This window comes from Panonychus citri, unplaced genomic scaffold (assembly GCF_014898815.1).
Source record: "Panonychus citri isolate SS breed McGregor unplaced genomic scaffold, ASM1489881v1 Contig00143, whole genome shotgun sequence".
NCBI classification, from domain to species: Eukaryota; Metazoa; Arthropoda; class Arachnida; order Trombidiformes; family Tetranychidae; genus Panonychus; species Panonychus citri.
Window position 1 is genome coordinate 1,438,462 of NW_026515548.1, and position 15,060 is coordinate 1,453,521.

The following is a 15,060-nucleotide window of genomic DNA, read 5'->3' on the forward strand; positions in this document are numbered from 1 at the left end:
AAACAAATTCCAATCAACAAACCAAACGGTTTTCTCAAGGCTGAAAAAAAAATTGGAGGGAAAATGTTTATATAAAAAAGAGGAAAAATCAAAATTGATCATCAGTTGAAGTTTAATTATCCAGGAGACAATTAGTTAATTTCTACTTAATCACTGGTTGTTGACAATGTTTTCTACTTACAGTTTAATTGTTTCGACTCTTATTGGACTTGGTGAGTTAATTGATTCTCTTTTTTAATTGGAAAAATTTTCTTTTTTTCTTGTTTTCTATTCACTTTGTTTACTTATTTTCTTTTGTTTTTGTTTTCGTTTTCTGGTTTCCTGGTTTTCTGGTATTCAGTTTGTTCACAATCAAATCAACCTGTGATCGCCTCAACACCCATTCCAATGCCCACCTTAGGATCGGCATCTTTTAATGGTTACAGTGTTTGTCTTTCAATTGTTAATTCAGCTCTTCAAACATTAAATTCAACCTTTGAACTTCAATCATCAACAACCGGCTCACCTTTTGATTTGAACCTTTTGCCTGTTGATTGTTTTTATTTGAAATCATCTGAATCTACCTGTAAATCATTTCCCCCTGGTCTTAGGGATATGTTTTCAATGATGCTCTGGGTAACCCAGTTAATTCAACAGTGTAACATACCGGGTTCATGGGCTGGTTATCCGGAAACAATTAACAATCTTAATCCAGGAGTTAGACAATTTCAAGCTTCATTAAGTTCAAGTGGCTCAGCGGCACCGGTGGGGTCACTTGGTGTTAGTGGTTCTCTTGGTACCAATGGTGGATTAGGTTCAATGCAAATGGGCAATGGTTATGGTCAAGGATCGGGTATGATGTCCAATGGCTTAGGTTCGGGTACACCGATGATGATGGTTCCCGTTCAAGCGGCGGGATCAATTTCAGCCGTTCCACCAAATCCATTTTCCACCATGATGGGAATCATTGGTTCATCGGTTGGACCTCAAGGAATCACAATCAGTCCTGCGACAATTGCTGGTATTTTATCGTTAATTAATCAAGTTGTTGGAATCGCTGTTCAATTAGCACCAATCGGTGGAGCCGTTGCTGGCCCACTTTTGGCCGGTGCTCTTGGATAAAATTTTCAATTTCATGACAAGAAATGCAAATTATTGTTATCACTTTTAACCTCTTTTTGTTATTAACTAATTGTTGCAATGACAACAATTTATAATTTATTCTATCAATTACTGATCAAAGTAATTAATAAAGTCAATCTTTTATCGTTGAGCTATTGTTAGGTTTCATAATTCAGGCTTATAATTGATTATCTTAATGATTAACTTGAATCAATTTGGATGAATAAGTTGTACTTTGCAAGCTTAACCAATTGTAAATTTAACTATTGGCTGATTGTGTGGTTTGAATTACGGTAATATTTACCTGATGGAAACTTAATCAGTGTATCACCTGTGATTAAACTGGATGTTTTTATGGAAAGGTAATTCGTTGATTAAGATAATTGCGATTCTGATGTGAATCCAATCAGCGTCGTTGATTCCATATGCTGAGCTTCAGATGAGAATCAAGTGACGACATTATAACGGAAAACATTAAATTGGTTAAAAGTTACAATCAAACAAAACTACGGAAGGAACAATTGACTGACCTTTCAATAAACAACAATATCAATAACATAAAACTATTACCATGATCTAGAAAACTCAGAAGATGATCAGGGATAGAAGAATATGAATGACGAATCGATGCTAAGTTATAAGAGAACGCGGAAATCGCGATGACAAGTTCGAAATTGAAAGAATAACGGTAACAGAGCTTAAGAAGGATAAAGAAAAAGATGAGGATGGAGATTATGTTATTTCCTTTACTGGAGAAAAGTCAACATCTTCACCTTTAATTAATTCACACAAAGGCGACAAAGGAACCAACGAACACGAAAGTGACCTGAATTCGCTTGAGCATTGGCCACATCGTTATTATCTTCATGATAAATTGGTATAATTCGTTCATCTTTTTCTCCATTAATTCATTTCGAACAGAAGATGAGGATGATCGCGATGACCAATTGAAAACAGAAAAAGAGACAAAAAAGTCTGAGAATTTGAAATGCTCGAGTTGGTTTCCATTGGCAACGAATGTCCAACGAAAAAAAGAAAATTAAAGTTCGAACAGTTTTTTGTCCATCTTTCTGTTGAGTTGATCACTGAAACAATAAAATACTGGTTAATTTGATTGTCATCATTATGATCGACATATTTACAATACTGATTCCAGAAAGTTGATAAATTGTTATAGTAATTGTTTTTGTTTCTTTATATTTAAATACTTTGATTGTAAATTAATTAGGGGTTTTTTGATCAGTTTGTTTTTGAAATTAAGATTAAAATACAATCTGATTGAAAAATGTGATTGTTAAGTCAGTAAGATGGAATAGTTAATCATTTAAAATCAGTTTTACAAGATTAGATTGTTGATCTTTGGTGTAGAAAAAAATTGGAAAATTGGTCACTACAAAAATGGTTGGAATCATTGATGATCAATATTCGGCTTGTGAATTATTTCCCGTTAATCACGATTAATATCCAAAAGCGTCTTCGTCTATTATTATTATGCAATCCATTTAAATTTATGCAAGTAATAAATTGATTTATAAAATTTCTCAGTAATTAAATAAAAATTATGGCTTAATTTGGTTTGCATCGGCGATATTTGGCTTCAGTTGATTGGTTATGAACTAAAAAATTTCTGAAATAAAGAATAGGACTGGAATTAAATAGAGGATTAAATAAAAAAGAGTTAATTTTGTTAATCATTGATTAGTAGATTTTTTTTTTCTTCTCTCGAAAATTAACCAAATTAACTCACTTTTTTCACATCTAGTCCGGTGAGTGCTTGAACTGTCGATGGTATTTCACTGACGAGTTGAGAAACCGATCCAGTTATTGCATTATTCCCACCCAGTAAGACGATCTCATCGGTTTTAGCCAAAGGAGCAGCGACTTCGGCAGCAACCTAACCAGAAATAAACCAATACAAACAAATAAATTAATAAATCCAATGAAATGACCAGTAGATGTTATGGTCAAGAGGATTACCTTGGGAAGAGCTTCAAGAGTAAGTGAAAGTATCGCAGCTTCACTATATTGTTTGTAGGCTGCCGCTTTCATCCTCATCCTTTCGGCCTCAGCTTTACCGATCGCTTCGATAGCGGAAGCCTCAGCTTCACCTATCAGCTTAATTTTCTCAGCATCTCCACGAGCCGCTTCCAATGTTTCAGTTTTAAATGCTATTTAGAAAAAAAGAGAAAATAATTGAATTAAATTCCAATCAAAACTGTAATCATCATTATCATACTCTTGATGGTACTAAAAGATTATCAAAAAGCTTAATGATGGTTATTAATGAATTTGAGATTGTGTATCATTAGACCCAATTAACTTGCTTAACATAAATTGCTATACCCTTTACATAAATTAGTTATCTATTAATCATTTACCTTAACCATAATTATAAATAATCAATATTCCAATTGTGCTAATAAAAATACTGAAAGAAGCCTAATAAATAAGAATAAAATTAAATGATTTAAATAACAACATTGGAGTGAATTGAAAAGTAAATCAGTCAAGTTATGATCATGATTAAATTAACTGGATAAAAAACAGACCGATTGATTTTTTTTTCTGAAGGAAATCAAAAAATTAATCATCAGGAAAGAATCGTGAGTAACCTTGACAAGGGTAATCACAGAGTAACATTATATTCAATTAGGATGAATACAATTCTGATGTGTGCCTATGTTATTTAAATGATCGTGACAATCTGATATTAACAATTTAATAGATAAAGGAAGTTAAGATTTAAACGATTAACTTTTGATTGTTATGTAGAAAAGCAAATGAGAGTAAAAGTTTAAAGTTAAATTGTCAAGTTAAATCAAAATTGCAATGGGGAAAAAAACTACTTCGATTGTTGATTAATAAGACTTGATGTTTTTAAATGGAAATAGTTAACTTACCATTGGCAAGTAAGTCTAATTTGATTGCTTCAAAATCTGCTGGTAATTTAACTGTTGATTGAAGTTCTTTGTCTTTTCGAAGAACTTCTTTCTCTCCAATGGCAATTAATTTCTTTTTTTCGGTTAAAACGATTTCCATCTCTTCCTTTCTGATCTGTTGTTGCATTTTGGCTGCTTGGAGTTCATAGGCAAGTTGCGCTTCGGCCTTTTTGGTGTTCACCTCTTGATCAAATTGAGCTTTTTGCAATTGAAATTGTCTATTAGAATCTTCGATCTTGGTATCAGCTGAATATTTAACATCTAAAGCTGCTTTTTTACATTCAGCTTCCCTTATTCCCGCATCTCTTTCAGCTTGAGCTACACCAACACTGGCATCTCTTTTAACAGCAGCAATACGCGCTCGACCCAAAGAAGCGAGATATTCAACATGATCGCAAACATCTTTGATTGTAAAACTAAGAATCTCAATTCCCATTCGACCCACATCAGGAGATGCAACTTCTCTCACCAGACCAGCGAATGTGTCACGATCTCTATAAATATCTTCTACATTTAAAGTACCTAAAAGATGAGGGAGAAAAAAAAAGGAAATCCAATTAATGAGAATAGAAAATTTTATCCTGGTAACCATTTTTTTTTACTATGATTAAAGAATAATCAATGAATAATTACCTAATATAGCTCTCAAGTGACCCTCCAATGTTTGAAGTATAACTGATTTGATATGATTGACATCTTTTCCAAGAAATTGTTCGGCTGCTATGGTAAGAAATTCTTTCTCTTTCATTACCTTACACTGAGCAACACCGGTAACAGTTAACGGAACTCCTTGAAGGGTCTCAACATTTTCACATTTAGGTGTTAAGGTCATCACCTCAAGTGATAATCTAAGTAAGAATCAATTGTCAAGAGAGAGAGAGAGAGAGAGATCGAAACAAAAGGTTAATATAGAATAACAATCACTGAGAGAGGGAGAGAGAGAGAACATTGAACAACAAATCGAACCTTTGAACATCAGTTAACAAACACCAAGACCAGGCCCAACCACCGACCACCATAATTTTCCTTGCGGAACTACAACAACCCCCTTTGTACCGAAAAAGAGAAAAGAACAAAAAAAGAGAAGAAATTGAGTAACAAGACTTAGAATTAAGGTGAGCACAGAGTAAATGGGAGGGAAACAAATTGATGCAAATGTCACACAGAAAAAAAATGAATTTACCTGAGATAATAAGAGCCTCATTTGGACCAACAGTATTTATGTTACCCATTTGTGTCTATTGAAAACCATTGACAATTTCAACACACAAAACCAAAATGAAAGATTATTGATAGAAAAAGATTTTTATCTCAAATGAAAGACATGCTGATGGTGTGGTGATGATGATGATCAATTGATGATTTTGGTTCCTTCAAAAACAGAAGATCAAACAATGTAAAATTATAGGTCTTTACCCGAATTTTGGCCCAAACAATTGACTAGAAATCGAGAAAGTCGAAAATGAAAATGATCGAGAAAAGAATCGAATCCAAATATCGACTAGAAAAATATCGAATACAAAGATCTTTGTCTATTCTCACTAAATATCAGTGAAAATAGAATTAGAATTAGAATTTGCTTTTAATCAATTTGTTTTCTATTCTATTTGGTGTTTATCATTTTTTGATTGTCACTTTTATTTATGGAAAATGTAGGACAGAAAATTGTCATAGAAAAAGGTCAGTATAGCGACGCAAAGGTAACGATACTTTGGTGGTAAAAGGTAAAAGTTGAAGGCCTGAAGAGGTAAAAAGCAACACCACTCGGTGAAAATGATATAAATAATTGTTTCCTTTGCTGATTTGTACCAATCGATTGTTGATTTACCTTCTACTCTGGCGACGATGAAATAACAAAGGGAAACAAATGGTGGACCAATTATCGCCTCACAAAGTAATTTTCTAGTAACACTGGTCATCGATTTACCTGGGAATCGTTTATCCAAAAATCCATACCAATAGTGACCACCGAGACCGAAATATAATCCACCGGCTGCCATTCCAATTGATCTGTTATTATCATGGATATAAGGTAAATCAGCAGATTGTTTGGCTCCTAATTGCTGATCAGTTGGTTTAGATGGATAAATATAATGGGCTGAAAGTTGTTGAACCAAATCAGCTCCAACCAAAGCACCAACACCAATTGTTGTATTTGTTACCAACAAATAACGAGATGAAAAAGCCAAGCTAATGAAACGTTTCAATTGATTTTGGAAAATCATATTAATCGGAACAATTTGTTGAAACGTTCCAATCAACTCAATGTTTCATGAGACAGGAGGTGAGATGTTTATATTTACACAATTAATGTACAATACAATTAACCAGAATTTGGAAAATTGTTTCTTTTTAGTTGATGAAATATCAACAAACATGAACATGTGATTGTGAGTCCGACTCACAAGTCATGTAAGTTTGAAAGCTAAATTTGATTCTCATTAATTTGGTTGATATTACTTTGGATTAATTAACTAATTCGATTGAAATTGGAGCTACAGTATTAATGTTAATCGTGAAAGTCTGAATTCATTAATCATTATGATGAGAGATTAAATAATTTTAATTCTCAAAATCATTTACTTTCTAATCGAAATGTAAAAAGTTTTCTTTCAATTTAAATTGTTACTGTTGAGAAATGGAAACAATTAATTAAGTGAAAAAAGTGATTATTAATGTTTTTTTTTCTAACGATTGATTACCAATCAAAATGAATAGATTACAGTAATTATCAGAAGTTTTTAGTTTTAATTGTTGACACGTTAATGAAAATCGATTGGCTTTTTCTTTTAATTTGATTGTCATCAATTGATCTCGATTCAGTTAATTCACCTTGATTTATATGCAAAATCTTCAGGTCTCATCGGTGATCTTGAGTGTGGTGGACCAGCTGATCGTTGTTGATTAGCAGCAAGATAAGCAACTAATTGATCATAACTCGCAGGTTCATTGTTCATTTCTGAAGATTCATTGATTCCAAAAGTATCTTCACCACCCTGATGATGAGAAGGTGAATGATGATGTTGATTATGATTACGATGATTATTGTGATTGTTATGATTATGATGATGATGATCTGTTTCACCGTTAGGTTGATGAGGATGAGGATGATGAGGATGATGATGACCATTGTGTTCACTTGCATGCATTTGCTTATTCCAAGGGCCAGGATCACTCGCTGCCCCGCCATTGGCCCCACCAGCGCCGTTCCCTGGACCAGTTGCTGCTCCAACACCCATTCCCATGGATTCCCCGCCATCCCAATGAGTGTTTGAATTTTGTCTCATTTTGGGTTCCCCACCAGCGTAACTTTTACCTCGTCCGTCAAAGTCAAAATCATCATCGAAAGCGGGATTATTGAACCTTGTATCATCGTCCATTTCATGGCCTCGAGGTTCAAACGAAGGTGAAAAACCAACATCTACCGAGGATCCATCAATTGGTCCACCACCATGACCACCTCGTGGTCCTGAAGGTGAAGCAGAAACGGTTGATTGTGATGGTGTTATCAATGGTGTTGGCTGATGATGATGAGGCGGTGGTGGTGGTGGGGGAGATAAAGGTGGACCTTGATGATCATGTTGCTGAGTAGTTAATGGAACAGGATGACTAATAAACTGTGTACTTGATTTAGGTTTAGTTGCGTAATTAAATACAATCCGTTGACTGTCCTTCTCCTCCAGGCCATATGAACCTTGTCGATTACCCGCTCCGTCCCCAGATTCTTGTCGGAATTTAGTTGAACCACTTGGTTCGTGAACAGTATAACCAAAGGAATAAGTTCCGTCGGTATCACGTCCTTGATAAGTTTGACTTCGAGGTACAATCGCAGGTTGACCTGAGACACTCGATGATAAAATGACCGCTATTAGAACACTAGAAATAAACATTTTCACCAATTATGTTTATCCAAATTTTTAGTAAATTTTGTTGATTGTTTTTGTCACAATTACGATGATAACTTGATTGATTGAGTTGTTGATTGTTGACAGATTTTAATCAAACTGATCGGTTTATGATCAACTTTTGATACTTTTATACATAATAATAACAAAAATCTTAATCATTTTGATATAAATTAAATTTCTAATTAATGGTCCGTGTTAATCATTTGCAAACTTTTCTGTGATCTCACTGATTTACTTTTAATTTGATTCTTTAATTTTGTCATTTAGAAATTGATGATTCCAGACAATTAATAAATACACTAATAGACTACCGGTTGGTTTCATTGTTATTATTATTGTTATATTGACAATTTGATTACGTTAATAGTAATAGTTAAGGGGGTTGATTGTAATACCTTAATGATTGTCATTTAAATTACAATCAAAGTTTAGTGAATTTAATTTGATTCCTAAATTGTTGTTGTTTCGCTTTTTTTAGGAAGCTTTTTAGTTTCTTTGATCATTAAATTATTGATCAATTTACTCAATTGGTGATTGTGATTTAATAAGATTGTTGTAATTTATTTTTGGTATCAATAAATTTTTCATTATTTATTAGTAATAATCAATTGTTTCCCAAATTATTTCCTGTAATTTGTTTTTGTTACAATCAAAATTGATTTCTGATTGTAATCCAACCTCAAGTAATTATTTAATTGTTTGCATCTTGTAGCAATTAAGTTATTAGACAACCAATTAAGTGAATTAAGTTTTCGTCTATTAGTTTTTTTGTCAACTCTCTGGTTATAATTAACCAATACAATTAAGTGAACTAATTAAATTTAAATTATTATCTAATTGATAAAATGGTGAAAATATTAAGGAATTGAAGTTAACAATAAGTTGATTTCTGTTCTTGTCATAATTCAATTGATTGTTGATGTAACGATTAAATCGAAAGTCACAATTAGATTTAATTTAATTTTCTCTCTTTGATTATTTCGATAGTGATTCGAGCGATTTGATTTTCATCGAATGTCCATCCACTTGCTTCGAGTTCAATCAGTTCGAGAATCGATTACATTGTGTTCGAACATTTTTCAATATTATCGATCATAAACAAGAAAATTTTAGTTCTCAGATCATTTAATTAAATTCGTTAAAAGATCGTTCGTTTAATTGTTAATCGAAAATTTTCGAACTCGCCAGTGGCTCCATCTCGTGGTGATCTTCTATTCGATTTCTATTATGACTCTTTTTCTCTCTCATCTTTGCTTCAACTCTTTTTCTTTTGTTTTTGTTTATAATTTTTCTCTCAATTTTATTCGCCTCATAATTGTCACTAAATGTAATTAACCGGTAATCAATTAATTCATAAAACATGATATTCTCACAAGGTTCGTATTAATTGTTAACTTTTTCCAATCATTTCAATGTTAACACAATTTACTGTTTTCATTTTTTCTCTCTGTCATTCCAATTGTGTTGACATTTTAAATTTTGCTCTTTTCTCTTGTTTTACTTTTTTTCCCTTCTCTCTCTCTCTCTTATATTTAATTATAATTACTTTCCACTAATCAAATCAACCTTGATTGTTATCATTTTGTGTGGTTCAATATTAATAACATTGATTAACTGTAACAAATGACTAATCCTATTTGAATATCTATACGTTTCTATTTTTATCTGAATAGGAATAAACCACCTTCCAATTAGATTTATACATGAAAGGTAAACCACACAAATCTATAGTTTAACAATCAATCAGTTGATTAATTACATTTTCTCCTAATTTGGTTTAAATTGTCCCAGTTAATATTTCTGTCTCTGTTGAACAACATTCTAGTTGTAGATCTGTTGTTTCTTTATCTTCCATCAAATGAGTTCCATGTGATGTTCAATATATTCAGTGTTTTCCAATCTCTCAACCATCATTATCATCATTTCTACCTTATCAAATTGATCACTAATTGTAAATATCCATTTATCTTAGCTAAACCCATCCTTATCTTCAACGTAAACATTATTCATCATCATCTTTTTATTCATCAATTGTTTCCATTCTTACAACTTTTCTCTCTCTCACTAATTAATCTTTTCTTTTCCAATCTGTATACGTGTTTATACCTTTCAATTGAAATGATATTCGATACTCTCATTAACTTGATTAGTATTCCAACTGTCAACTAAAAGGATTACCATTCGATCATAATAGTTACACCTCTTTCCCCTCTCTCTAGACAATCAATCAATTAGTTTTTTCTCAGTGTTTTCTGATCACCGAATCACATTGATTTCATATAGTTGTATTTAACACCCACCTTGATTTTTTTGTCTCTCTCTCTGTTTTAATACAATTTAGATGTCGATGGATTTAATAAGCTTTGACCAATCTGATGGAGACACAGAGCCACTGACCAATGGTTATACATGTAATGGATCTGATGAAATGTTAAACGATGACCAAATTACTGATAAATCTGAGAATCAACCATCAGAGTCATCCCCAACAATAATTATCTCATCATCTGATGAAACATTATCAACAACAACAACAACACCAACAATTTGCTTAAGGCCAAGATCTTTTTCCTCTAATTCGGTTACATCAACTTCTTGTGGGACAACAACATTATCTGGTTACTTTAATAAGCTTGGTATCAAGGGTGGTATTCGTAGTTATAAACGACGATGGTTTACCTTTGATGATCAAAGTGGAAAATTGATCTATTATCGTGATCCAGAGGAACCAACACCTTTGGATTCAGTTGACATAAGAAAAGCAACATTCTCACTACACCCACAGTTCAAAGACTCTAGTTTCATTATAAAAATATCGAATGATAAACCTCTTCTATTGGAAACAAATGATAGATCAGTTGCCTTACACTGGTTTGATACTCTACAAACATTGAGAAAAAAATACATCATGGATGATGATTTAAACTCAAAATCTTCCCGAACAAATCAACTTGTTACCAAAGAAAATACCAACAATAACACCTCATCATCCCGCTTAGATCCATCAAATGGTTCAGTTTTTTATGATACAAATGTATTTGTTGGTCGAGAATGTTCACCAATACCATCTAAAAGTGACCTAGAACCAACAACGGAAAGTAAACCCTCCAATCGATTATCAGTTTTTGGTCGTATCAGGTCAAGAAGTAGTTACCTGGTTAGCGGACGAAAAGAGTCAAATAAATCATCATCATCAACCAATGGATGTAATCAATGTAGTGAATATGAAAGTAACATTGTTAACCTTCATGATGATTTGAATGCCGTTGAAAATGAACTTGAAGCTAGTCGTGAAGTAATCAAAGTATTACAATTACAATTGGAAGCCGCTGTTAGAGAGAAAGAATCACTTGTCGAGATTTGCAAAAGTCACACAATTCCAGAGCAAATGATACACACGTTATCCCAAAGGGAGAAAGAGTTAACCCTTAATGAGTCTCGATTACGGCAAAGTGAGAATAATATTGAAAAATTAACTCAAGAATCTCAACGATTAACGAAAGAAAAGGAAAATACCAAGGAGGAATTAAATCTAATGAAAGAGTTAATCCATGTGAAAGATCAAACTGTCATGTCGTTGACGAATAAGATTTACGATCTTGAGAAGAAACAAAAAGATGAATTCGCTCACAACGAATGGAACAATATTCGTAAAGTGGATCAAGATGAATTGGAAAGTCTAAAGGATTCGGTTAACGCTTACCAATTACAGAATAAATGTCTTAATAAAGAGATAATTGCTCTTAATGATATAAGACACGTTTTGGAAAAGAAACAACAAGAATTACAATTAAAGTGCTACGATTGGGAGGCTCGTTGTTGTCAAATTCATAGTAAACTGTTGTCTCTATTGAAGGAACTTAATCAAACCATTGAGATGAGTGAAAATGCCGATGAAAATGATCAGCAACAATTAATTTCTAGTAATCAATCAGTCAAAGCATTGGTCACTCGGCTTCTCGATGAAAACTCATTGGACATTCCGTTAAGTTGGAAACCAGGTAATCGAAAGAGGAGCGATGAACATGCCACATCTTCTGGTACCGATTTAGATTATGATGAACTTGGATTTTCCTTGAAACAATCAGACTGTGAGATTGAATTTGGTGATAAATTGAGTGGTAAAAGTGAAGCATTTAATAAGATTAAGAAAGCAAATGATCCAACCAATCAATCGGAAGCTGGACGTCAACAATTTGAGTGGAAATACCGATGGGATTATTACATTGGTAATTTAGGGTCAAATGAACTGTCCAGAAATCTCGAACTTAAAGTTCTTCTTAGAACTGGTGTACCACAAGAATATCGATGTAAAATATGGAGAATGTTAATCAATATTCGTATTCGAAATCTTAAAGATCGTCTTGGTTCAGGTTATTATCAAACGTTATGCGTGAAAACAGTTGAACGTAAAGTAAATCCTGCGGCTAAACAGATCGAACTTGATCTACTTCGAACTCTTCCCAATAATAAACACTTTGAGAACATTAAATCACCCGGTATAATGAGATTAAGACAAGTTTTAACCTGTTACTCTTTACACAATCCAGCCGTTGGTTATTGCCAGGGAATGAATCGCTTAGCAGCGGTCGCTTTGCTCTTCATGCCGGAAGAAGACGCTTTCTGGACATTGGTCGCTATCATCGAAAACATTATGCCACCAGACTATTTTACCGCAAATCTACTTGGAGCTCATGTTGACCAATATGTACTTCGTGATTTACTCACCGAGAAACTACCCAATCTTAATAGTCACCTTGAAAGACATGGAATTGAATTATCGCTTTTCAGTTGGTTTCTTACCTGTTTCGTTGATAACGTTCCGAGTAACATTTACCTTCGTATCTGGGATGTCTTTTTATACGAAGGTAACAAAGTGCTATTCCGATTTGCTCTCGCATTCTTAAAGTATCATTCATCAACCATTCTCACCATGAACGATTCACTAACCATTAATCAATACATTCGTCTACTTGGATATCGGACAATTGATGTTGATCATCTTTGTCACATCTCATTTAATTTACTCAATCCATTTAGAATGAGTAAAGTTAAAGCTAAAAGGTTACATTACACTCAATTGGTGACCAGTGAACTCAATAAATTGGACACTATAAGGAAAACTCTACCTGCCCATGAAAATAACGATAACTCAGATAGTGATTAAACTTTTATAATAAATTGTAATTTTAAAAAAAAATCTCAAGTGAAATGGTATCACAATTGAGGCAAAAGACACAACAATTAACTTGCTGGACCAAAAACTGTTTTTACCCGCGCAGAGAGTTCGAGGTGAATAGGTTTGAACGAATTGGTCCCGAAAGTCTCATCACAGATCAATTCTATCGTTAATTGTTTCGCTTTAGGTTTAGATATAAGATTAAGGTAGAAATCGACGAGGAAGGCACAGAATGTAATCCAATGGACTTTCTTCAGATTTTAGTTCGGTTCTTGTGATGCCTTCAGGGTCTAAGGGATTTCCTTTTCGGACAAAGTGTTGCAAACGGTGACCACAATTCGAGGGAATATCGTTATTTTATCTCCGAAGCAAATGTTAACCAGAATCAGAGAGAAAGATCGGATAACTGTAAACGTTTTTTTCGAATTCTTTGCAACAAAGAGTTTCCGATATTTCCACTAATTGTCCAACTGTTAGAAATGTCGTATCAGCGATCACGGAGGGAACAAGGTTCGAAAAATCTTCAGAAAATCCCACCCTATCTAACGCGATACTACCGGGGATTAAAAGGTCATCTTCTTCAGCCGATGAGCCATTCGGTGAATTGACGCTTTTAACACCTTTTGGACTCATTTCCAATGAAACGATTGGATTGATTGTCAGGCCTAATTTCTAATTTCTAATCACAATTAAGCTATTGGAAAGGTTTAGGGATGGGCACAAATGATCAGAGAAACTGACCAACAATGTTTGATTAACTTTAATCAAGAGGTTAATTAGAAAAAAAATATTAGTTAACTGATTGTAAGTGGTGACGATTTAGGATTTTCATTTGTTAACCAATCAAAAAATTAATTCTCATTTTTAAATTTCCATAAATTGTTGTAAATTCAATTTTTCTCAGCAATTAAGGATCACAATTTAAATTTTTCTTTCATTAATCGTTACCATTTGTTGCTCTTGTCAACATTCAATGAGAGTTGAAGATTAATCCTCAACCTTATCATTCACAATTTAATCTAATCCAATTTCTTGACATAATTAACAAAATCAATCCTCATAATTGTTGCCACTCCGACAAATAATCAACAATTAAATTAGAATTGATCAAAATTAACTTTCATTGGAAATCAGTTGTTACAATCAATTAACAAGAGAATCAAATTAACTTTAAATAGCTTCAGGTAATAATAATTTCCCACAATTAGAAAGTGAATTAAGTTAATTGTGACAAATCAATATTCTCAAGCCTAAATCAACCCAATTTTAGATTAGAAGCTCTAATCATAATCTCCTCAAAATAACAACAATTAATCTAATACTGTAAAGGTAAATCAAGTTAATTTTCCTCAACAAAGTAATCAAATTAATCCTCTAATTGTAGGTAAAAAAATTACGATCTCTCCACAATTAACTTTACTTTCCTGTGCACCATCAAGTGGACAATATCCTTGGACAAACCGGTTTAATTGCCATCATGTTAGTTTGTTGATTAATGACATTAATTAGATTGTAAACTAATCATTTCAAGTGTCACAATAGAAGGAAATTTTAATTCGTTAATCCAGTGATTAGTTTCCCAAAGAGAGAGAGAGAGAAAATTAAAGCTCTAAGCAAATTGAGTGATTCTTAATTCTGTGTCAGCAACAGTTGAAGAGACTCTTGATCATATGTTCATCATTCAATAAAAGGTAAGTGGTTGTGTTTAATTCACAGAATTTGATTCTCAAACAATTTACCTTTAATCATCTTCTAATCAAGACAATTAACGTTTTTTTCTCATTGTTATTAGAAAACAGATCAATATCTTGGAGAGGATAATCTCCTTAGGAAAATAAAGGTAAATAAAAATTTCATTTCTCTTTAACCTTATCCAATATCCTTAATAATCTTTGAGAAAAACAATCAATCTAATTAACTATTGTCAATTTAG

General features: G+C 32.9%; 5 protein-coding genes across 11 annotated transcripts; 2 read left to right on the forward strand and 3 right to left on the reverse strand.

Moving 5' to 3' along the window:
- The first annotated feature begins 52 nt into the window (after window positions 1–52).
- LOC128396196 (uncharacterized) lies at window positions 53–1,252 on the forward strand. Its single transcript, XM_053356743.1, has 2 exons — window positions 53–212; window positions 341–1,252. Exons 1-2 carry the CDS (start codon window positions 167–169, stop codon window positions 1,099–1,101), a joined length of 807 nt encoding a protein of 268 aa, XP_053212718.1. The 5' UTR covers window positions 53–166; the 3' UTR covers window positions 1,102–1,252.
- Window positions 1,253–2,269: 1,017 nt separating this feature from the next.
- On the reverse strand, window positions 2,270–5,519 carry LOC128396194 (flotillin-2-like). Of its 2 annotated transcripts, none has more exons than XM_053356740.1 (7): window positions 5,224–5,519; window positions 5,007–5,088; window positions 4,674–4,888; window positions 4,002–4,562; window positions 3,079–3,269; window positions 2,849–2,995; window positions 2,270–2,746 (listed from the first exon to the last, which is right to left on the reverse strand). In XM_053356740.1, the coding sequence occupies exons 1-7, from the start codon at window positions 5,270–5,272 to the stop codon at window positions 2,711–2,713; spliced, it is 1,281 nt and encodes a 426-aa protein (XP_053212715.1). In that variant the 5' UTR covers window positions 5,273–5,519; the 3' UTR covers window positions 2,270–2,710. The 2 variants fall into 2 exon arrangements, with proteins under 2 accessions (XP_053212715.1, XP_053212716.1); XM_053356741.1 differs by having other exon boundaries at window positions 2,270–2,728; window positions 5,224–5,516.
- Window positions 5,520–5,650: 131 nt separating this feature from the next.
- LOC128396197 (mpv17-like protein 2) lies at window positions 5,651–6,555 on the reverse strand. Its single transcript, XM_053356744.1, has one exon. It carries the CDS (start codon window positions 6,263–6,265, stop codon window positions 5,678–5,680), a length of 588 nt encoding a protein of 195 aa, XP_053212719.1. The 5' UTR covers window positions 6,266–6,555; the 3' UTR covers window positions 5,651–5,677.
- Window positions 6,556–6,785: 230 nt separating this feature from the next.
- LOC128396195 (UBX domain-containing protein 3-like) lies at window positions 6,786–8,026 on the reverse strand. The gene has a single exon (XM_053356742.1). It carries the CDS (start codon window positions 7,928–7,930, stop codon window positions 6,869–6,871), a length of 1,062 nt encoding a protein of 353 aa, XP_053212717.1. The 5' UTR covers window positions 7,931–8,026; the 3' UTR covers window positions 6,786–6,868.
- A 1,138-nt stretch (window positions 8,027–9,164) lies between these two features.
- Window positions 9,165–14,818, forward strand: LOC128396068 (TBC1 domain family member 2B-like). 6 transcript variants are annotated; one of them, XR_008326759.1, is made up of 3 exons: window positions 9,484–9,899; window positions 10,290–14,456; window positions 14,512–14,818. XR_008326759.1 is itself a non-coding variant. In XM_053356588.1 (2 exons), exon 2 carries the CDS (start codon window positions 10,290–10,292, stop codon window positions 13,113–13,115), a length of 2,826 nt encoding a protein of 941 aa, XP_053212563.1. In that variant the 5' UTR covers window positions 9,165–9,324; the 3' UTR covers window positions 13,116–14,818. The 6 variants fall into 6 exon arrangements, 3 of the variants coding, with proteins under 3 accessions (XP_053212563.1, XP_053212564.1, XP_053212562.1); XR_008326761.1 differs by having other exon boundaries at window positions 10,290–14,311; XR_008326760.1 differs by having other exon boundaries at window positions 10,290–13,240; window positions 13,315–14,818.
- The last annotated feature ends 242 nt before the right edge of the window (window positions 14,819–15,060 follow it).

Bases quoted from the DNA above. Each gene is read 5' to 3' on its own strand.
- LOC128396196 (XM_053356743.1), top strand. From the start codon at position 167: ATGTTTTCTACTTACAGTTTAATTGTTTCGACTCTTATTGGACTTG. The intron at 213-340 runs GTGAGTTAATTG...TCTGGTATTCAG, and splicing joins TTCGACTCTTATTGGACTTG to TTTGTTCACAATCAAATCAA.
- LOC128396194 (XM_053356740.1), bottom strand. From the start codon at position 5,272: ATGGGTAACATAAATACTGTTGGTCCAAATGAGGCTCTTATTATCTCA. The intron at 4,563-4,673 runs GTAATTATTCAT...CTCATCTTTTAG, and splicing joins TCACTTGAGAGCTATATTAG to GTACTTTAAATGTAGAAGAT. The intron at 2,747-2,848 runs GTGAGTTAATTT...ATTTAATTCCAG, and splicing joins CCGGACTAGATGTGAAAAAA to TCCTATTCTTTATTTCAGAA.
- LOC128396197 (XM_053356744.1), bottom strand. From the start codon at position 6,265: ATGATTTTCCAAAATCAATTGAAACGTTTCATTAGCTTGGCTTTTTCA.
- LOC128396195 (XM_053356742.1), bottom strand. From the start codon at position 7,930: ATGTTTATTTCTAGTGTTCTAATAGCGGTCATTTTATCATCGAGTGTC.
- LOC128396068 (XM_053356588.1), top strand. From the start codon at position 10,290: ATGTCGATGGATTTAATAAGCTTTGACCAATCTGATGGAGACACAGAG.